This window comes from Doryrhamphus excisus, chromosome 16, assembly GCF_030265055.1.
Source record: "Doryrhamphus excisus isolate RoL2022-K1 chromosome 16, RoL_Dexc_1.0, whole genome shotgun sequence".
NCBI classification, from domain to species: domain Eukaryota; kingdom Metazoa; phylum Chordata; class Actinopteri; order Syngnathiformes; family Syngnathidae; genus Doryrhamphus; species Doryrhamphus excisus.
In genome coordinates this window covers 1,427,745-1,451,633 of record NC_080481.1, presented here as the reverse complement: position 1 = coordinate 1,451,633, position 23,889 = coordinate 1,427,745, and the positions used below count along the sequence as shown (strand labels likewise).

Genomic DNA, 23,889 nt, shown 5'->3' with positions numbered 1-23,889 from the left:
TCATATGCAGATATGCAGTAAATCCAATATGTATCCCATGCTACTGCAGTCTGAAAGTTGGGGTCTCGTATATCCGACTGATATGTCATCAAAGTGTGTGATTTGATGTGGGAAATTTGGGAAAACGTACCCACAGATTACGGCTGGGCGATATATAGATATTTTTTTATATCAATATTTCTTTTAAGCACGATATCAAAAACATGCATATCATTCATATAGATATAGACTGGATTTTATGAGGAGTGTTTCTCATGTTTCAAGATGGCGACTCCCAAGTGCAAGCTAGTTACGACAGCTCCTTGTCTCCTGCAGCGTTTTTAGTGCTTTATTTATTACTTCCTTATTGTTTTTTTATGCCATACCCCCCCCCCCCCCCCCCCCCCCCCCATAAGCAAGTGTGCAGCTATGGATGTTCATCTTATTACGTTTGCAGCTTGCCGCTTGCGTCATTGTTTACACTCTGGAGCAGCTGTTAGCTCTGAGCATCCTTTTGCGATGCCGAACGATCGGATATCCCCGTGGAGACATGGAGGTGGAGAGGCTGCACGGCGGGAGTGAACAGTGAAAAAGACGGTATAAAGGTTGCTGTGTAAAGACGGCATCAACCATGTTTACCGTTTGTCATCATGGGGAACGTGAGATGGAAGTGCTAACGGCGCTAACCCGGCTGCAGAATGAATGCACCACTATTGCACTGAAGATTAAGGAACTTGCAATACTCCAAAATTTTGATTTATAAGTAGATTTGTAGTGTCAGTGCTAAAAATTGGGACATTCTTATTGAGTAAAAAATTATTCAATCATGAATGGGGGAAAAAAAATCACAAAATTGTACACTTGCTTGGCTTTTTTTCCCCCCCAGGAACAGCAGGTTCCTCGCAAGGACTGTTTAAATAAAAGCATGATGGGGTTCGCCATTGTGGTAGAAAAGGAGGATGGGGGAGCGAGAAAGGCCGGACACACAATACTGCTGCCGCCCAACACAACAGGCCATTCTTTTACTCCGCACCACAACACTCCTCTCAGTTGAGTCCCGGCTGCTATTCTCCTGCTGTTCCCCCCTGAACCCTGCCCAGTTCTCTACACTTTTAGCATGGAAGACACGAATGGGAGGTGGGGGAGTGGGGGGTGCTGAAACTGAATAGTGGGCAAGCCCAAACAATCTGAAGCGTCATTGACTGGAAATCTCATGAAAGGTGGTGGGGGGTTTGTTTCCTTTCACATAAACGGTACCCTGGTTGTATTGGGGGAAATGACAAAAGGGGAAGCAGAGTAAAGGTGAGTGTTTGAAAAAGAAGCTACAACGAAGAGGAATAGAGGCTCTAGCACAGTGGTCCCAAACACGCGGCCCGCGGGCCGAATGTGGCCCGCAGGACACTAGTTTGAGGCCCCCGTCTTGATATGAAAGTTTAATCAGTGCAGCCCGCGCAAGTTTGATATGGATGCTGTATGGTATCATGTACCCAGAAAAAATTATTACGTTTGATTCATGTTCATGTTAAAGGTTAAATAACTGTTAATAGTTATCCTCCCTATCCGTGTGGAAGTGGTAAGTTTTTGGCTTTTTAAGTTTAAAGGAAATAACTCGGAGGCTACCGTTTAGGTCGCTAGCTCTCTAGTTTGCGAGTTAGCATGTGTCTCAAGACGCTGCAGTTGCGCAATATGTTGTAAATAAAAAGAGTATAAATGTGACTATAGTCGTGTTTTGTCATGTCTACAGGGCTCTAATAATGCTTTGGTCATTTTAATCTGAAAAAAATCATTTGTCTACCCACCAACTATATGTGCTTTCTTAATTTTTAATTATTTGCCGTTTTATTATTATTATTATATTTATTTATTATTACTGATTGATTGATTTTCTTTATTCTTGATCTTATTTTGTGTAGAAAAATAAAAAGGAAGATATTTGAGAAGTGGAATGTTTTATCAGAGCTTTTCTTGTAGAAAATCAGAACCAAAGAAAAATATTAATCAGCATTTAGTTGCTATTTTGACTTAAAATAATTAGTATTATTTCGGTCCTTAAATGGAAATTAACTTTAGCTTAGTGGACCGCTTTTCATCAATTCTCTGATGGCAACACCAGGTTCCATAGTTATTGTAAAAAAAAAAAAAAAAGCAAAGTTTATTCATTTTTCTGTTTTTAATAAATGTGTTTTTTGGGGTTTTTTTGGAAAACCTGATGCGACCCAGCCTCGCCCAGACCCTAGCTCCAGTGCCCCCCCAGGTAAATTGAGTTTGAGACCCCAATGGTGGACAAGCAACCATTTCCTCCAACGGCAGCTGAGTGTGTCAACACATCTGTGTTTAAATTCAGACCCCAAACAAACACTATCTTGATTAGATATACGCGCATATGAAGACGCACACATCTGTCATCATCACATACACATAGCTCAGCACAGCACTACATCATACCACATACGACACCTCATCATCACTGACTCTTTATGGGAGCATATTCCCTGCACCCACACCCTTCCCAGTGTAATCCTGGAAGCCAGGCCATCACTCCCTGAAGCATAAAGTAAATGTCACAGAATTACCTCAACGCTGCCGCTTGTGCTGACTTTCCCGCCGCGTGATATTCCACTGAAATAATCAGGTGGATAAATCCAAGTTGAATTGCGCTCGCCGTGCTCCATCCAAAGCATCCATGTATCACGCAGATGACCGTGAGCAAGTGCTATGGCTCCCGGCTCATTCTCGGGCAGGAGGAGGCTAGTAGGCAGCTGCCGTTTTTCTTCAAAGCTCCACAAGCAGAGCAAATTAGAGAGTCCGGCCCAGCTTAAAGGCTAAGCCAATGTGAGCTATTCACACGCCAGTTCCTGTCTGCGACCAATGGCTGAAGCTCCGTTCCCCCCCTCTTCTGCATATGCCCGCCCCGCAGCCTCCCTCTCCCCTTTGTGGCTGCTTCTTGTCCTCTGTCTCACTCTTCTTCCTTGCTCCTTTTCCCGCTATATTAGTCCTGGTAAACTGCCTTCTTGTGCGGCTTTTATGACTGACAAAACCTATACGGTACAGAAGAAATGAGGATTAAATTAAGGATCCTCCATTCAGTGGGGGAGGGGTTTATTCCAGACTGAAATGAACCAATTATCAACAAGCCATAAAGTTTGAATCATGATGAATGATTCATTGATTCAGTTTCACGCTGAATTTGCAAACCGCATTGATGAATCGACATCACAACATCTCGACGAGAACCATAGCAGATTAAGGACTCTGTGGTAGACCTAAATAAATCTTGCGCCAATGCATTTGTGCACATGCATGGAGGTGGACTGCTGCCCCGGGCAACATGACCACAAAAGCCAAAAGCAAGTGCCCTGAGGAAAGAGGACTGCTGATTTGCATGGTTCAACCTCGGTCACTAACCCTAACCCTACTTCATATGAACATGCATCAGATTACAATTGAATGCATCACATAATCAGTTCCCAGTTCCACATGTCCGAAAAGGAGTAGGAAGAAGCAAAGCTTATTATATTGGTACTTTTACAATCAGTAACTGTTACATTTGTTCACTTCCTGCTTTCCTAATATAGTTGAAGTTTTTTTATTTTTATTTTTATTTTTATTTTTATTTTTATTTTTTTATTTTTATTTTTATTTTTATTTTTATTTTTATTTTTATTTTTTTATTTTTATTTTTATTTTCTGTTACATTTGTTCACTTCCTGCTTTCCTAATATAGTTTAAGGTTTTTTTTTCACGTACCGAAGTACTCGGTGATATGAGCATCCAATGCCATAATGGGTACCATAGTGCGTGTCAATATAGTGATATATATAGCACATCATGACTGGTTCAAGACTCTTCATCCTCGTATTTAGCAAACATCAACTGCTTGTATTGTTTCTTGAATTGGCTCATCGAACAATGCACAACGATGAGCCAATTCAAGAAGCAATACAAGCAGTTGGTAGGAAATATATTGCTTGATGAATTACAATTTTTCTACGGTTGTAAGTTTTATACCTTCCTGGAGTCACCTATGAAGTATCCAACAAGATGGGTATATCTTATATGTGTATTGTATCCATCCAACCTACTTCCAAAGAGCTGTTCTAAATAAGGTCAACTGGCCTTTACATTTGATGCAAATAATCACATGACTCTCACACTCATGATTTGTTTTGCAAAGAGAAAGGAATGTGCACCATGTTGTACGCTAACTGGACCATGTACAAAAAACAACAACAGCAACATTTGGCCGTGTATTGTTGACGTTAACCAACAAACAAACAAACAGGGGCATATACTAGCCAAGGTTCCACTGCACATAACCGCCCAAAGTGCAACCTGCGCTGTGTACTAGTGGGGTACACCCTGGACTGGTGGCCAGCCAATCACAGGGCACATATAGACAAACAACCATTCACACTCACATTCATACCTATGGACAATTTGGAGTCAACAATTAACCTAAAATGCGTGTTTTTGGAATGTGAGAGGAAACCAGAGTACCCAAAGAAAACCCAAGCCCACATGAGGAGAACATGCAAACCCAACATACATTTGAGATGTCCTGACTATGTGGCCAACATCCTAACCATTAGGTCATCATATGAGTACATTATCATCATATACTTCAGCTCCAACCATAATAATAATAATAATAATAATAATAATGTGTCAACCAAAAGTGAGCATTATTATCTCTGTAAATGTCGATTTTTGTTTTTGTTATAATTCATGTGTTGTTATGAATGGAAATCCGAGGTGTTGGAAAGTTTGTCACACCATTACACATGGTCCTGGGGGAGATACCACCATCAGGGATCATATCTTCCATATCTTCCACCTTCAACCTATGGACCCATTCCTACATTACAAACTGAATATATGATAATGGTAATGGTAATGGTAATGGTTTTATTTCATTTGAACATGCATCAGATTACAATTGAATGCATCCCATAATCAGTTCCCAGTTCCACATGTCCAAAAGGAGTAGGAAGAAGCAAAGCTTATTAAATCCTACCCCTCCATCTGGTACTTTTACAATCACTAACTGTTACATTTGTTCACTTCCTGCTTTCCATAATACAGTTTAAGGTATTTTTTTTTGAAATAATGTACCTCGTACCGAGGTACTCGGTGATATGAGCATCCAATGCCATAATGTGTACCATAGTGCGTGTCAATATAGTGATATATATAGCACATCATGACTGGTTCAAGACTCTTCATCCTTGTATTTAGCAAACATCAACTGCTTGTATTGTTTCTTGAATTGGCTCATCGTTGTGCATTGTTCGATTCCCTTACTCAATCCATTCCATAGTTTGATTCCACATACTGAAATGCTATGACTAGCATAACGTAGTCCTAGCATAGAAGTGTTTCAAATGTACTTCTTCCCTGAGATCATATTTCTCCTCTCGTGTAGTATTCAAGTATTCGATGACATTTTTAGCTAATTGCTTATTTTTAGCCTTATGCATTATTTTAGCTGTTTGAAGATTAACTATATCAGTTAATCTGTATTAATGCAGTTCTCGTTTGGTAATATTTTGCATGTAATCCATGTGCATAGTAATATTTGATGACTGTTACACACAATCAGTGTGTAAAATGTGATAAGTTTGGGACTGAATCTGCTCTACTCTCAAACGGTCCATGTAAACACACAGTGAGAACCTGTCTATATACATAATCACTGTGTCAAAACAAGAGCTATGCATGCAGCCATATTTTGGTATATGCGGAAATATGAAGCGTACGTATATGTGAAAAGCAGGCAACAGAAGCTGGGGCCCACTCATCCGTTACAAGAATGAATGGCCGTCATTAGCATGAGGCTCCCTGGCAGCACCCTGCAATGCAGCGACACACACACACACACACACACACACACAATGGCGAGTGCCACGCTTCCCTCTGCCGTTCCCCCAGAGAAGCCCCTTTTGTTTGGGCGGCATCTGGACCTGACCTCCATGCATTTGAATCTGATGACCCCCCCCCCCTCTTCCACTATATTCCATCTGCTACCTCCTCTTCTCGCTGCCCTCCAATCACTAACCTGCTCTCAAAAAGATGCCTTGACAGCAAAGCCTCCCATCGTCTCCTGCCGCCCCTATCCTGTACCGTGTCCGTTCTTCACACACAGATAACCCCTCCTCTTTGAGCTGAGGAGAGCAGCCATATCTTGATTCCTAAAAGGAAGCTCTGTATACTCGTGGGCCTCTCCCAAAGCCTGCAGGGTGAATTTGAAAACCAAAGAGAAGAAAAAAAAAAAAAAAAAAAATCACCAGGGCTAGTGGCCATCTGTCCCCTTGGGTTGGACGTGCCTGCTCCGAGTGTTCCTGCCTGCCTGCCCCCCTTTTTTCCTCACATGATTCTCCCCCCACACCCCCACCTTCTCTGATTCCCTTAGCCTATATACACAGCAGCCGCCACAAACACACACATTCGCACAAACACACACAAACACACACAAACACACACACACACGCTCTGCCATGCATACATCACAGTCTTCAGCATATGGATGGCGAGATTAGAGAAGAAGAAAAGCGGGAGCTGCCACTTGCCTGCGTACACGGAGGATGCAAATCAAGATGTAATCCGTCTCTTTTTGCGCGTGCCAAATACAAAAAAAAAAAAAAATGGGCTCCGACAATCATTTGCCTGAAATCGGCAACGGAGTGGAAAACATTGACTAGAAAGATGGCTAAAGAGAGAGAGCGAGAGAGAGCGAGAGAGAGAGAGGATGGAGGGAGGGAGGCAGAGGTGTAGCAGCTAGAGTGTGACAGAGGAAGGCAGCAGCCACTGCCAAGCCAGGGGGACGCTACCACTCAGAAGGAGGACTTGAAGTCGAAGAGGACTGACAGAGTAAGAGAGAATGAGAGTCAAGCACAGGCAGGGAGGGAGTTGAGGGAGGGATGGAGGGAGGTAGCGAGAGATCAGATGGGGGAGGGAGGAATGGTCGGCTCCGTGGGCTCAAACGGCGGGATAACGCAGAGATAACTCTCATCCCCGAGCAGCAGCTGTAGACATGAGCGGGAAATGAATCCCGCGAGAGAGCGACTTCTCTATCAATTGTGACATTTGCTGCACATAATAACAATGTCCATCTGCAGCAGCGGGGCTGAGGGAGGGGGGCGGCAGAGCAGGGTTACATGGGTGGGGGGGTAGCGTGTGCCCTGTCATATAAACACGCATTCACTCACATGCGAGAAAAAAAGGCCTCACTCTTGTGGAGGGAGAGGCACCTGTTCGAGTCAAGCAAGGGGAAGGCAAGCAAGAAGGGGGGGGGAGGAGAAGCACATGTGCTCGGGAGAGGGGGAGGAGACGTGTGGCCTTTCTTTGACTGCCTTTGTCATCCTGTTTTGTCATGCCCTGAGAAATATTTGCATTTGTGAGGAAGTCAGGGCGACAATAATCAGGTGATAGTAGGTCATCAAGAGAGCACCAGAGGGAGGGGCAGGAAGAAAGAAAGAACCCAAGCAAATATAAACACTACTAAATTTTGTTTTCTTTTGATTGACAAACAAGGATTTGTGCTTCCCGCCAAAAAAAAAAAAAGTATTCCAACCAAAAAAAAAAAAAAAAAAGATTTATTCCAACCACAGCCCGCCTCTGGTCACACCCACTCCATCGAGTTTTATATCCACACCAAAAAACATCAAAGTCTGTGACATTTTTAACATTTATGCTAATTTTTTGACCCTTTGGATTTAGTAGTGGTCTCTTTCTGAGCAGCTACACAACAATAACTTCACAATCTACACCTATTCCAGCTGTATTACCTTGGATTTGTGCTTCCTCGTCTGCCCGAGGGATAGCACTCATTGTCGGACACACTTTGTCAGAGGCGCCGTCGGTGACCAAATACAATAACTTCTGCCTGAGCTTGTCTTTCTGTCATTCCCTGAGAAATATTTGCATTTGTGAGGAAGTCAGGGCGACAATAAACAGGTGATAGTAGGTCATCAAGAGAGCACCAGAGGGAGGGGCAGGAAGAAAGAAAAATTTTGTTTTCTTTTGATTGACAAAGGATTTGTGCTTCCCGCCAAAAAAAAAAATTGAACCAAAAAAAAATAAATTGTAATTTATTCCAACTTTCTGAGCAGCTACACAACAATAACTTCACAATCTACACTTATTCCAGCTGTATTTCCTTGGATTTGTGCTTCCTCGTCTGCCCGAGGGATAGCACTCATTGTCGGACACACTTTGTCAGAGGCGCCGTCGGTGCGGTTGGAGCTCAGAAGCCGAAATTAAAAAGCTGTGTGTCCGAAATGAATGCACCTGTCCCTGCTAGGGCATGCTGCTTTTGGCTCCAGCAACAGTTGACGTTCATGTTCACAAAAACAGTCCCGTGTGAAATGCCGTTGATGAAAGATGAAAATGTTTTTCTCTTGCTGGGAATCACCAAATACAATAACTTCTGCCTGAGCTTGTCATTCTGTTTCGTCATGCCCTGAGAAAGGGCAGGAAGAAAGAAAGAACCCAAGCAAATATAAACACTCCAAAATTTTGTTTGCTTTTGATTGACAAACAAGGATTTGTGCTTCCCGCCAAAAAAAAAAATGTATTCCAACCAAAAAAAAAAACCAAAAAATTTATTCCAACCACAGCCCGCCTCTGGTCACACCCACTCCATCGAGTTTTATATCCACACCAAAAAACATCAAAGTCTGTGACATTTTTAACATTTATGCTAATTTTTGGACCCTTTGGATTTAGTTGTGGTCTCTTTCTGAGCAGCTACACAACAATAACTTCACAATCTACACCTATTCCAGCTGTATTTCCTTGGATTTGTGCTTCCTCGTCTGCCCGAGGGATAGCACTCATTGTCGGACACACTTTGTCAGAGGCGCCGTCGGTGACCAAATACAATAACTTCTGCCTGAGCTTGTCTTTCTGTCATTCCCTGAAAAATATTTGCATTTGTGAGGAAGTCAGGGCGACAATAATCAGGTGATAGTAGGTCATCAAGAGAGCACCAGAGGGAGGGGCAGGAAGAAAGAAAAATTTTGTTTTCTTTTGATTGACAAAGGATTTGTGCTTCCCGCCAAAAAAAAAAAATTTGAACCAAAAAAAAAAAATTATAATTTATTCCAACTTTCTGAGCAGCTCCACACAATAACTTCACAATCTACACCTATTCCAGCTGTATTTCCTTGGATTTGTGCTTCCTCGTCTGCCCGAAAGATAGCACTCATTGTCGGATACACTTTGTCAGAGGCGCCGTCGGTGCGGTTGGAGCTCAGAAGCCGAAATTAAAAAGCTGTGTGTCCGAAATGAATGCACCTGTCCCTGCTAGGGCACGCTGCTTTTGGCTCCAGCAACAGTTGACGTTCATGTTCACAAAAAACAGTCCCGTGTGAAATGCCGTTGATGAAAGATGAAAATGTTTTTCTCTTGCTGGGAATCACCAAATACAATAACTTCTGCCTGAGCTTGTCATTCTGTTTCGTCATGCCCTGAGAAAGGGCAGGAAGAAAGAAAGAACACAAGCAAATATAAACACTCCAAAATTTTGTTTGCTTTTGATTGACAAACAAGGATTTGTGCTTCCCGCCAAAAAAAAAAAATTATTCCAACCAAAAAAAAAATTTAAATTTTATTCCAACCACAGCCCGCCTCTGGGCACACCCACTCCATCGAGTTTTATATCCACACCAAAAAACATCAAAGTATGTGACATTTTTAACATTTATGCTAATTTTTTGACCCTTTGGATTTTGTTGTGGTCTCTTTCTGAGCAGCTACACACAATAACTTCACAATCTACACCCTAATCTACACCAGTCTGCCCGAGGGATAGCACTCATTGTCGGACACACTTTGTCAGAAGCGCCGTCGGTGTGTTGGAGCTCAGAAGCCAGACGTGAGGGCGACGCGTGGACGCTCAGTGTGTCCGAAATTAATGCACCTGTCCCTGCAAGGGCACGCTGCTTTTCGGGTCCAGCAACAGTTCACGTTCATGTTCACAAAAACATTTGAAATATTTGAAATATTTTTCTCTTGCTGGGAATCACCAAATACAATAACTTCTGCCTGAGCTTGTCTTTCTGTCATTCCCTGAGAAATATTTGCATTTGTGAGGAAGTCAGGGCGACAATAAACAGGTGATAGTAGGTCATCAAGAGAGCACCAGAGGGAGGGGCAGGAAGAAAGAAAAATTTTGTTTTCTTTTGATTGACAAAGGATTTGTGCTTCCCGCCAAAAAAAAAAAATTTTGAACCAAAAAAAATAAATTATAATTTATTCCAACTTTCTGAGCAGCTACACACAATAACTTCACAATCTACACCTATTCCAGCTGTATTTCCTTGGATTTGTGCTTCCTCGTCTGCCCGAGGGATAGCACTCATTGTCGGACACACTTTGTCAGAGGCGCCGTCGGTGCGGTTGGAGCTCAAAAGCCAGACGTGACGGCGACGCGTGGACGCTCAGTGTGTCCGAAATTAATGCACCTGTCCCTGCTAGGGCACGCTGCTTTTCGTGTCCAGCAACAGTTCACGTTCATGTTCACAAAAACATTTGAAATATTTGAAATATTTTTCTCTTGCTGGGAATCACCAAATACAATAACTTCTGCCTGAGCTTGTCTTTCTGTCATTCCCTGAGAAATATTTGCATTTGTGAGGAAGTCAGGGCGACAATAAACAGGTGATAGTAGGTCATCAAGAGAGCACCAGAGGGAGGGGCAGGAAGAAAGAAAGAACACAAGCAAATATAAACACTACTAAATTTTGTTTGCGTTTGATTGACAAACAAGGATTTGTGCTTCCCGCCAAAAAAAAAAAAATTTCCAACCAAAAAAAAAAAATTTATTACAACTTTCTGAGCAGCTCCACACAATAACTTCACAATCTACACCTATTCCAGCTGTATTTCCTTGGATTTGTGCTTCCTCGTCTGACAGAGGGATAGCACTCATTGTCGGACACACTTTGTCAGAGGCGCCGTCGGTGCGGTTGGAGCTCAGAAGCCGAAATTAAAAAGCTGTGTGTCCGAAATGAATGCACCTGTCCCTGCTAGGGCACGCTGCTTTTGGCTCCAGCAACAGTTGACGTTCATGTTCACAAAAACAGTCCCATGTGAAATGCCGTTGATGAAAGATGAAAATATTTTTCTCTTGCTGGGAATCACCAAATACAATAACTTCTGCCTGAGCTTGTCATTCTGTTTCGTCATGCCCTGAGAAAGGGCAGGAAGAAAGAAAGAACCCAAGCAAATATAAACACTCCAAAATTTTGTTTGCTTTTGATTGACAAACAAGGATTTGTGCTTCCCGCCAAAAAAAAAAATTCCAATCAAAAAAAAAAAGGTATTCCAACTTTCTGAGCAGCTACACACAATAACTTCACAATCTACACCTATTCCAGCTGTATTTCCTTGGATTTGTGCTTCCTCGTCTGCCCGAGGGATAGCACTCATTGTCGGACACACTTTGTCAGAGGCGCCGTCGGTGCGGTTGGAGCTCAGAAGCCAGACGTGAGGGCGACGCGTGGACGCTCAGTGTGTCCGAAATTAAAAATGTTTGGGTCTTCCCGCCAAAAAAAAATATTCCAAAAAAAAAAAATGTATTCCAACCACAGCCCGCCTCTGGGCACACCCACTCCATCGTGATTGGTCACATGCCCAAAGTCCTTCCTAACTACAAACAAACTCCATTTTCTAATATAATGGGTATAGGAATTTAATAAAAATAATGCATAAAGTCTTTGGAGGGCTAATTGAAAAGTGTTTAGGAGCTACTGGCAGCTCATGATCTACTGGTTGGAGACCCCTGACATTCTCCATGCATCCAGTGAAAAAGGTAGACTGTGTTGGGACAGCACCTTACTGGCTGGAGATGGCACAGCTTGAGGCCGGTGGTAGGTGGTGGTATCCAGTGTAGACATGTTTTTTCCAAGCTTCATCTATGTCTAACTGGCTTTTGAAAATAATATACAGTTAGAAACCCCCCCGTTTTTTGAATACTTAATGTGAGCGGCATTTTGTCCCACTCTGTTTGACCATCATTGAAAGCACCTTGTCCCGCAAATGAGATACTTTATTCACAGATGGACTACTATACTGTATTTTTATCTGTGTTCTTTCACCTCATAATTTCTCGCAAATGCTGATACTATATGGGAATGCATAAATGTAATATTTGATGTTGTTCCTGCCATAGTTTTAAACAATACATCCTAAATAGAATAAATTACATTGCTATAATGTATGTATGTTTTACTTATGCGTTGATTACTAGCTATAGAACACTACTAATTCTAGCTAATGCTAGCGCTGAAATGACAAGATATATTGGTGTCCTCGGTTATGCCTGCCGTTAACAAGCCGCCCCTACCCAAATTTTAGCACGCTTTAGTTCCAAGCAAAAAATGAGCCGTAACACTCGATAGCTAGGAAACCCGTATGCCAAGGTACTACTGTGTAAAGGTAAATAAAAAAAAATACCGGCAATGCTTCCTGTATTGTACCTTTCCGCTTCTCTGTGGCAAAGCAACGAGTGACATTTCCACCGACAGCGACAACGGATACAAATAACTTTGGTCTTCTTGTGAGAGCCATCTGCCAGGGTTAAAGGAAATTGTATTGTATTGTTATATTGTATTGTGCTTCTATGAATTTAGCTTTGTCACAAGTAAACAATGGCAAGTGAAGAGAAAAGGGGAGGTGCCTGGGGTTGAATCGAATGACACTTGAAAGTCACTTTTATTGCAACTGTTGTTCCAAAATTGGAGGAGAATGTAAATGTCAAGCTAGCATGATGGTTTGGGGGTGTTAAAAATAGAAATTATTATGGATGTCTCAATAGTCATTTCTGTGAGCACCTATACATAATAAGGGTGATCCATAATCCAATTATCAATAAACTCCTCCAAATACATGTTAGTATAACATTACAAAAAAAAGTACAGGCAACAGTGTAAATCATGTCTGCTTTTGCTTTTTATCACTGTCTGTCCTTTGTGTATAGCAGAGGCCTTTTCATCCTCCTCCATCTTTGCAAGAGCCTAACATGTTCATCACATAATCAGGCAGGAATCTATTTTCAATAAATCAGAACATCATAATCCCCAACAGGGCAAGAGTGGTGGATTTAGCAGTCACATGGCAGAGCGAGAGCTCAGTGAGGATGAGAGAGAGAGAGAGAGGGACACAACCAGAGAAAGTGGAGACGGAAAGAAATAGAAAAAATAGAGACTGAAGGCTGATTCCGGATCAAAAACAAACATCGTAGTCAAATCTGAATCGAAAGATGGGAACAAGAGGAAGTTGTAAAAATCATACTTTAGTTTAATTTAATGTCCATGTCCAAATACACAGATACACTGCATTACCTAGTACCCCTATTAAATTATTATTATTTTTTCCTTCAAATTCAGTTTTTATTTTTTAGAATTATATTTTTCGTATTTTACACTTTTTCACCAGCATAGCGTTTCTGCTTTTTGTGAATAAAACATATGCTAATTAAATGAAAAAAGTGTAATAAATCAACTGACAATTATTGCCTTTTATTAAAAAAAATAATTCAGGTAGGCTACGTAACATTGAAAAAATGTAGAAATGTATGAACCTTTCTTTATGGCAGGAAACATCCATTATGAACATTTTAATTATCTCATCTTCCCACATCACAGCCAGCAAGCGGTGAAGTGTGATGATGTAATTAGAATCCACTGGTGTCCCATTTATTGGTGTGGCTTCTTCCCCTTGGCCGTAGATTTTAAGGGGAAGCGGTAAGACGAATGGGGAAGGGCAAAGACTAGACTTGGGATTCAGTCTTCAGTCTTGCCACACTGGTTCTTTCATCCTCACGAGGGTCGCGGGGGGTGCTGGAGCCTATCCCAGCTGTCTTCAGGCGAGAGGCGGGGTACACCCTGGACTGGTGGCCAGCCAATCACAGGGCACATATAGACAAACAACCATTCACACTCACATTCATACCTATGGACAATTTGGAGTGGTTTATTAACCTTTTAGATGAAGAGTACATTTTGGGGGGGAAATACTACCATGCAGAAAGTACATTTTACTTAAATTCAGGACCCGTAAGCTGGAAATACTTATTTCAGGATAAAATACAGTGAAATTCCACTGTATTTTATTTTTTTTATTCATTTATTTTATTTTATTTTAGATGAAAAGAGTACATTTTGGGGGGAAAAATACTACCATGCAGAAAGTACATTTTACTTAAATTCAGGACCTGTAAGCTGGAAATACTTATTTCAGGATAAAATACAGTGAAATGTCACTGTATTTTATTTTATCTATCTATCTATCTATTTCTTTTTATTTTATTTTATTTTAGATGAAAAGAGTACATTTTGGGGGGGAAATACTACCATGCAGAAAGTACATTTTACTTAAATTCAGGACCTTTAAGCAGGAAATACTTATTTCAAGAATAAAATACAGTGAAATTTCACTTTTTTATTTTATTTTAGATGAAAAGAGTACATTTTGGGGGGGAAATACTACCATGCTAGCATGTCGGCTAGCTAGCATAGTAGTATTTTCTATTTTCTACCGCTTAACCTCACAAGGGTCATGGGGGGTGCTGGACCCTAGAGGCGGGGTACACCCTGGACTGGTGGCCAGCCAATCACAGGGCACATATAGACAAACAACCATTCACACTCACATTCATACCTATGGACAATTTGGAGTGGCTAATTAACCTAGCATGTTTTTGGAATGTGGGAGGAAACCGGAGTACCCGGAGAAAACCCACGCATGCACGGGGAGAACATGCAAACTCCACACAGAGATGGCCGAGGGTGGAATCAAACCCGGGTCTCCTGGCTGCGTGGCTTGCGTGCTAACCACTCGGACACTGTGCAGCCACACACTGGTCCTATTATATTTTTAAAAAATAATTTGTATTTGTCAAATTTAAATAGATTGCTACATTGTTCAGTTATTTGGTAAACACTAAAGAGTGCTTCTGACTTTAAGGACTCGAACATTTTCAAGACTATGACTTGACTATGTCTTGTCTTAACTTGACTTGAACTTGCACATTTGAGACTTGAGACTTGACTCAAGACATAGGATGATAGGCTAGAGACTTGCAAAATAATGACGTTCTCCCCCCCCCTGTAAGGCTGCAGAACCCTGCGCTAGGCATTCAATGGTGGATAATATCGGTGGGTGGCCAAACTGTGGGGGGGGGGGGGGTCAGTCCAGGATACAGCACATTCAAAAGCTAGCGCCCTCTAGGCAGCCGTGTAACAGTTCAAACAGTCCCTTTAACTGGGATCATGTTTGGCTTCCATTCATTAGCAGCAGATATGACAAACGTGTTATATCATCAATCAAAATCAATTCTGGGTGACATAAACGGTATGAGCATTTGAGCAAGATTAATATATGAGAGGAGCTCATAAGGAAGTGGGTCAACAGTTTAAAGACCAAGATGCTAAAGACCGCTTTGCGACACAGATCTTCTGCCAGATGTTGTGGTTTAAGAACTCACTATTATAATATCATATGTAAAACTTACAAGGCACAGCATGGCGATACAGATTGGCCCGGATGGTCTTCTGCAACTCGTGGTCCGGGGCAGTCTTTTGGAACCTCAGACTCAGGTAGTGCTTCAGGTCTTTGTTGAGTTTGTTACCTTGAAATTGCAGAGAAAGACATTTCAAGTCAAAGAAGCTCATGAGGAGCAACGGAACATCTGAAGCTAAGTCTGTGTTGACACTTGGGTTGTAAACAAAGATATAGAAAAATGGTTTGGTCCTCGGGCCGCACGGTAGACAAGTGGTCACACATTCAGGAGATTGGGAAGACCTAGGTTCGAATCTCTGTTGGGTATCGCTGTGTGGAAAGTTTGCATGTTCTCCTCGTGTATGGGAGTACTCCGGTTTCCTCCCACATTCCAAAAACATGCATGTTAGGCTAATTGGTGATTCCAAATTGTCCAAATGTGCCCTTCGATTGTCCACCCCTCGCCCAAAGTCAGCTGGAATTGGCTCCAGCATACCCTGCGACCCTAGTGAGGATAAGCGGTACAGAAAATGGATGGTTGGTCCTCCATTTTTTTAGGACTGCTACACCTCTGGTAATGGTAATGGTAATGGTAATGGTAATGGTAATGGTAATGGTAATGGTTTTATTTCATTTGAACATGCATCAGATTACAATTACGTGCATCCCATAATCAGTTCCCAGTTCCACATGTCCAACAGCAACAACAATTATTAATAATAACAGAACAACAGAAACAACGAGCCCCCAACACCAGAGACCGGCCCCGCGAGGATGGGCACCGAGGCCACCGGACACTATGAGCGAGACCAAGCTCCATCCGAACACACAGCCCGGCCCCCTCAGTGCAGGAACCCATGACCCAGTCCAAGAGAAGCACTGCAAACCACATTAAACGACAGGCCCCGGCATTAAAGGGACCCAGTGGGCCCCCCTGGGAAGGATAGTCAAACCAGAAAAACACTCGAAAAAAAGTAGTAACAACAGCAACAGTAGAGTAATGGTAATGGTAATGGTCATGGTAATGGTAATGGTAATGGTTTTATTTAATTTGAACATGCATCAGATTACAATTGAATGCATCCCATAATCAGTTCCCAGTTCCACATGTCCAAAAGGAGTAGGAAGAAGCAAAGCTTATTAAATCCTACCCCTCCATCTGGTACTTTTACAATCAGTAACTGTTATATTTGTTCACTTCCTGCTTTCCATAAAACAGTTTAAGTTTTTTTTTTTGTTTTTTTTTATTTTCTTTTTGTCACGTACCGAAGTACTCGGTGATATGAGCATCCAATGCCATAATGGGTACCATAATAAGTGTCAATATAGTGATTATATATAGCACATCATGACTGGTTCAAGACTCTTCATCCACTCAATCCATTCCATAGTTTCCACTATCAGTTTAACACCAGCCTAGGTTATTGGCCCCTGTAGTCACAAAAAAAATCTTGTCAGTACAATATCAGAACTACGTTAAACAATAATTGATGTTATAGTAATTGGTTAAAAGAGTGTCTGAGTGGGTGGGAATTTAAAAAAATACTCTTATTGGTTGTATTTAGCAGGCCCTCTTTGCATCTATCCAATAAAAAGGCAAGAACGTTGCTGGCGAAGTTCGAACACAGCGCGGCCACTCACAATGAAGCCAGATGGTCAGGGCTAGCGCTCACGCCAGGGTCTCACTTAGGACCATTTAATGATCTCCAAATTCATCATCCAAGTCTGGGCTAGCTGGCAAGCCTTTCTTGGGGGAGGTGCCATGACCTCCTGTTAGCATCCCGGTGGAGAAGAGGATTTTCTTCTGGCTCTGTGCTTCCGGACAGGAGCTAATGTAATCACTTCTGATATCCTCACGTTTGATATCAGTATTTATACCCAGAGATCCATGAGACAAAAAAACACAACATGAACTATACGGACTACCAAGATGCAAAGATACAGAAGATAACAAATTAAACAACAATAAACTGACATCTATTTAATATAATGTCGCAAATGGGAAAATGCATTTGTCAGCGTGAACCCCGTGAGGCTATAAATAGATGCTGACAATCATTCTTTATACAATAAATTAAAGACACCGTCATGTTAAAAATAAAAAAAACAGGCAATAAATCAGATCCAGAGGTGAGTAGACATTCAAGTAAAAACAAAACAAAAACATCAGTTGCCTGTTGACTATGCTGTATTTTTCCGTTCTCTCAACACACACACACACACACACTCACACACACACACAACTGTGTCGCTCACTGCAAGCAAAGCACAGTCAGGTAATTGTTACCTAGCAACAAGCCAGTTCTGACGAGCATTATTATGGTCTCTACCAGGCAAGCAGCAGTCAGATTGTAAAGGGGAAAAAAAAAAACACATGTGGAAATACTCGCACATTTGATATTATGCAAGCGTTCTTTCAGTACATCCTTTTCTACAATATATATCACGTGGAAAATAGCGTAAAACATCTCAATAAAAATACAATAACATGACTTCATACAGTAAAAACATGAAGATTTATTTTCCGGCTCAGGTGATCTCTATGAGACGGGGACCACTGTCGGGAACAACCATCTCCTGTGGGGATGCGCAGTCAGCAGAAAGGGCGTGCCACCTTGGTGTCACGCTTCATCAGTAAGAGAGTCATCAAATATTTAATATTTATAAGGATTAACGCTACGAGGATCACAGATTACACACAAACACGGTGCCAAGTTGGGGTGTGTGCAGTCTGTACCTCAAAGGCTCCGCTTCTCTGCGGATGCGGAATAACAAATCATGTTAACCTTCACATCCAAACAGGCACCACGGTGGATGGCGTGGGAGATTTTCTTAAAGCATCCATTTTTTTTTTTTAATTCTTAGCCCCAACAACTATGTGTTGACCTAGGAGTACCAAAGAAGTACAACTGGAAAAGGTGTCGATTCTGGAAGCTTTTATGTGCTGGTTATTGTGTGTAGCAGCTCTAGAGGGGTCCACAACTCAATACAAAGGGACGAAAAATGAGCATAATCGATCCCCTTTAACGTACAAAATGTATTTTGGTGCCAAAATTATGCTGTGAAATTCATACACCACGGCGGCACGGCGGTCGAGTGGTTAGCGCGCAGACCTCACAACTAGGAGACGAGGGTTCAATTTCAACCTCAGCCATCTCTGTATTTGGAGTTTGCATGTTCTCCCCGTGCATGCGTGGGTTTTCCTCCCACATTCCAAAAACATGCTACAGTAAACCTCGGATATATCGGATTCAATTGTTCCCACTGGTTTTGTCCGATATAAGCGAAATCCGTTATATGCGTATACCGGAAAATGTCCGTTTTACGCATATATGGGATTTATATCCGGTATATGCGTAAATGGGATTTTATCCGTTATAAAAAGGCACTTCCTTGACTATGTTTCCAATGTACCTGGACGCGCAGGCAACGCTGCAAACGCTGCAAATGACGTCGTATAGCGGCCTGTCACGATTCGGCGAATCGGAGCGCCACGATGCGGCCATCCGATATATGCGAGGGAAATTTAATGGAAATGTATTGGAACGGGACTGGAGATTTTGTCCGAAATAGGCGAAATCCGTTATAAAAAATCTGATATATGCAATGAATTTTTATAGGAAATGCATTACGGAAAAATCGGTTCTTTGTGAGCAAATTTCCGATATATCCGAGTCCGATATATGCGAGGTTTACTGTAGTTAAAATGTTAATTGGTGACTCCAAATTGTCCATAGGTATGAATGTGAGTGTGAATGGTTGTTTGTCTATATGTGCCCTGTGATTGGCTGGCCACCAGTCCAGGGAAGACAGCTGGGATAGGCTCCAGCACCCCGGCGACACTCGTGAGGAAAAGCGGTAGAAAATGAATGAATGAATTCATACACCACGTCAGTCCAATTGTAGGCATACTTTTTGCGTCCTCGTTAGCAGCATATTAGCTTACTAATCAACCGGTTGCCCGTCTATGATGTCATCAACAGTTGACGCTGCAGATCTTAGCCAACTAACACAGTTCGACCACAGGTGTAGAACTTGGATAAACAATAATAACAATGGAAGAACTCCCATCGGGGCAAATCCAAGACTCCGGAAAGCTCTAAAGAGACCTTCAGTTCCCTGGGAGCTGAGACGTTCTTTGAGCCGGCGGCTAAAAGACGTGTGTGACAGCGATTGTTGCTCCTCAGCTCCTGATTGTGCAGACGAGAGATGTAAGGCCGCTGTCCCCTCGCGGAGAGTGAAAGAGTGAAAGTGCGAGAGAGACGGGTTTAACCCAAATAAAAGTGGATTATGCCCATCCTCCATGCCTCCAGTCGGCATTACATAACCTTAAATCTAGTTATACATCGCTGTCTCATTTTGGGACAAGGGAGGAAGTGTGCCCGTTCAAATAGTATCTCATGAGATAGCGATTTACGCTTTTTGTGTTCCTGTGAATGTGGCCGTAATGGAGAACCTTTTCAGGAACGTGTGCACATGATTTGACTTGAAAGGTAGCTCAGTTCCTAATTCAAACACAAAATAGAAGCATCGTATAATATGTCATACTTCCAAGTCACTGCTATTACCTATTAATCAGGTTATTTGATTATGAATACCCACGCAATGATTGACTTGGCATCGAAACGTGTTTTGATATTAAAATGGCCTTATTAAATAATAAAAAAAAAAAGAGATGAATGCACTGGTCCATGTCAGTGTGCTTGTTGTGTGAGAAGCCGGGCTCAGCTGCTCATTGGCATTCACAGGATGGAGGCTGACTCAACACTGCCCTCTGTGTCTCCCTGCCTCACCACTCATCACACAAATCGGCTTCCTGCCCAGCCGTTACCACAGCAACCAGCAACGGCGGGAGCCACAAGAGAAGTCATTATGGGATGCTGCCCCCCAGTGGCCAGTCTTGATTCAATGGAAAACCTAATTGTACCTCCGGGTGAGACTTCAATGAAAAAAAATAATAAATAAAATAAAAAAAATACAAAAAAATAAAAAGACTTCAATGATGCTTCCAGTTTCATTTAGAAAGGGAACACTTTGTTGTTTAAACAATTTTTTTGTAAATGTATAATAATAATAATAATAATGATCATCAAAAAATATATTATGTTTGTTGTTTCTTTCGGCATATAATAATGTATGTATAACATGTACAATTACATTACAAATCTTAATACAAAACAATACAAAAAAATCTTTATCTTAAAATTAAGTGGGGCTGCACGGTGAACGAGTGGATAGTGTGCAGGCCACACTATCTAGGATATCTGGGTTCGATTCCCACCTCCAGGGGCATCTCTGTGTGGAGTTTTGTTTTTTTTTTTTTAAAAAAAAACATGCATGTTAAATTAATTGGTGACTCCAAATTGTCCATAGGTATGAATGTGAGTGTGAATGGTTGTTTGTCTATATGTGCCCTGTGATTGGCTGGCCACCAGTCCAGGGTGTACCCCGCCTCTCGCCCAAAGACAGCTGGAATAGGCTCCAGCACCCCCGCGACCCTTGTGAGGAAAAAGCGGTAGAAAATGAATGAATTAATGAAAAAATATATTATGTTTGTTTTTTCTTTCAGCATATAATAATGTGATGTATAACATGTACAATTACATAGAAAAAATATATTAAGTGGGGCTGCACGGTGAACGAGTGGATAGTGTGCAGGCCACACTAGCTAGGATACCTGGGTTCGATTCCCACCTCCGGGGGCATCTCTGTGTGGAGTTTTGTTTTGTTTTGTTTTGTTTTGTTTTTAAAACATGCATGTTAAATTAATTGGTGACTCCAAATTGTCCATAGGTATGAATGTGAGTGTGAATGGTTGTTTGTCTATATGTGCCCTGTGATTGGCTGGCCACCAGTCCAATCGCCTCTCACCCGAAGAGTCAGAAGAGCAAGCATGAAGTAGCAATTTATCAGTGTCCTAACTGTGTTTATTTCGTGTAAGTCATGGAGCAAAAGCGCTTGTCTGTGTAGCATTATACAATGTGCATACAGGGAGCGGGGTTTCCTACTACAATTAGTGAGGGTTTTGCAAGTCTGCCTCAAGTCTTTAATTCTATGTCTCATGTAAAGACGTGCAAATCCAAGTCAAGTCTCGAACCACATCAAGACATATCACAGGTATGAATGTGAGTGTGAATGGTTGTTTGTCTATACGTGCCCTGTGATTGGCTGGCCACCAGTCCAATCGCCTCTCGCCCGAAGAGTCAGAAGAGCAAGCATGAAGTAGCAATTTATCAGTGTCCTAACTGTGTTTATTTTGTGTAAGTCATGGAGCAAAAGCGCTTGTCTGTGTAGCATTATACAATGTGCATACAGGGAGCGGGGTTTCCTACTACAATTAGTCAGGGTTTCGCAAGTCTGCCTCAAGTCTTTAATTCTATGTCTCATGTAAAGACGTGCAAATCCAAGTCAAGTCTCGAACCACATCAAGACATATCATAGGTATGAATGTGAGTGTGAATGGTTGTTTGCCTATATGTGCCCCCGCTGGCGACCAGTCCAGGGTGTACCCCGTCTCTCGCCCAAAGACAGCTGGTATAGGCTCCACTACCCCTCGTGAGGAAAAGCGCTAGAAAATGAATGAATGAATGAATGAACCTCTGCTAACAACAAAGCTTAGAAACTACCGACCCACTAATGGTATTCCACATTTCCTCTTGTTGTAGTGTTTCCCTACGGCTGATTCAGACCAGGAAGTGGCGAATGGCGGCTGTTTAAACAGTAAATTCTATTGTTTCAGGAGCTTCCTGTAAGTCTCAGTACATCCTGTCGGTTAACATCGGAGTCACTAGTACAGAGGGAATTCCAAATGATGCAAGAAAATACAAAAAGGGGCAGGGTGGGAGAGGTGAACGTCCACCCGGATGCAACTGAAACAACTGATTTTCACAGTAGCTGCAGTAACTGCCACCACCAAATGTTACAAATGATATTTTCTTCTCCTGTCAATCAAACGACTCATTGTCATCGTCTCACCCCTACTCCTACTGAATGTATTTGAATGCAATCACACGACCAGCCACTAGATGACAGAGTGCCATGTTGTCATTCATGTAGTACAGTTTATTGTTTATTGTTTTTGTACTGTACCGTTTGTGTGTGCAAAATGAATGACTAATTTTAAACATAAATGCATGCAAGTATGTGTGCAAGTATGACAATAAGAAGATGGCCACGGCTTTAACCACTACTGAAATTGCCCGGTGCAAACGTGTCCCGCGGGACAGTGCAGGCGCCACGCTGGTGAGGGAGATCCAGAAGGGCTGTAGGTCGGGCGGAGGCCGAGGAGGCTGTGGAGAAGGGGGCAGAGCAGGCGGTCACGGTGGTGACCGGGGGAGGTGCCGGGGGAGAACACAGTGCAGTAAGCGCGCGGCAGGCAAACATGTAAGGAACGTTCAAAGGTCGTATGTAATGATTGTTTGGATTGTTTTGAGTAAACGTTATTTCTATCAAAATCAGTCTTGTTATGAATCATTTTGCTATTCAGGGGTGAAATATTCCACTTTGATGCTAGTTTTTGGAAAAGTATTTTGTTTTTGCAATGTTGGAAAATTAGTTTTTGTATAAAAAGGTATAAAACTTAATTAAAAATCAAAAAAATCATTTAAAAACTTGAACTAATACGTAAAAAAATAAAAATAATAAAAACTTCATATCAATGGATAGATTTTGAACTTGATCTATAGATCAATAATCTAAAGATTATGGGTGTAAAACTGTCATTGCTCCAAAAGTAACAATTAGTGCTGTCAAAAGATTAAAATATTTAATCCATCAATATTTAATCAAGAGAAAGTAAGACATTTCACTTAATGAAGAAACCAGTTTGTTTCATTGTTTAGATAATGTGGCTCCCATGCGGTCCACTTATTTCTATCTGTGATTAAATGTGATTAATTCTGAGTTAACTACAGACAAAAGGTGATTAATTGTATTTACAATTGCTTCTTAAACAAGCAAAACTATGTATGTTTTATCTAATTACTCGATCAAATGCATTTTCAGTATCCATCCATCCATTTTCTATACCATTAATCCTCACTGCCATCAATGGCATGCTGGAGCCTATCCCAGATGTCTGGGATAAGAGGGGTAAACTCTGGACTGGTCGCCGGCCAATCGCAGATCACATACGGTACACACAAACAAACATTCACACCTACGGAAAATTTTGAAACGCCGGTTAACCTAGCACGGCTAACTAGCCAGGGGTCAGGGGTTAGCAACCCACGGCTCCATAGCCGCATGTGGCTCTTCAACCCCTTTGTTGTGGCCCCAACCCCTACGCAATGCTCCAGTATTTAACACCCGAACTTGTTGGAGCCAGAGTAAACATGTTTGTCAACAAATGTAAACAGTTTACATTTAATTTACACAGACATTTATGTACATTTCTGTACAAAGTTCATA

The 23,889-nt window shown here is 41.8% G+C and overlaps 1 protein-coding gene across 13 annotated transcripts in view; it reads right to left on the bottom strand.

The window, feature by feature from the left end:
- The window catches only part of LOC131104915 (membrane-associated guanylate kinase, WW and PDZ domain-containing protein 1-like), a 91,749-nt gene that overhangs the window by 53,795 nt on the left and 14,065 nt on the right, over positions 1-23,889 (bottom strand). For 10 of the 13 annotated variants that reach the window (XM_058052584.1, XM_058052596.1, XM_058052597.1 and 7 more), the window contains exon 2: positions 15,494-15,610. In XM_058052584.1, coding sequence (XP_057908567.1) covers positions 15,494-15,610 — 117 coding nt within the window. Of the gene's footprint in view, positions 1-2,552; positions 2,885-6,034; positions 6,329-15,493; positions 15,611-23,889 lie in introns of those variants that run through there. The other 3 variants (XM_058052592.1, XM_058052593.1, XM_058052591.1) reach the window with 3 other exon arrangements.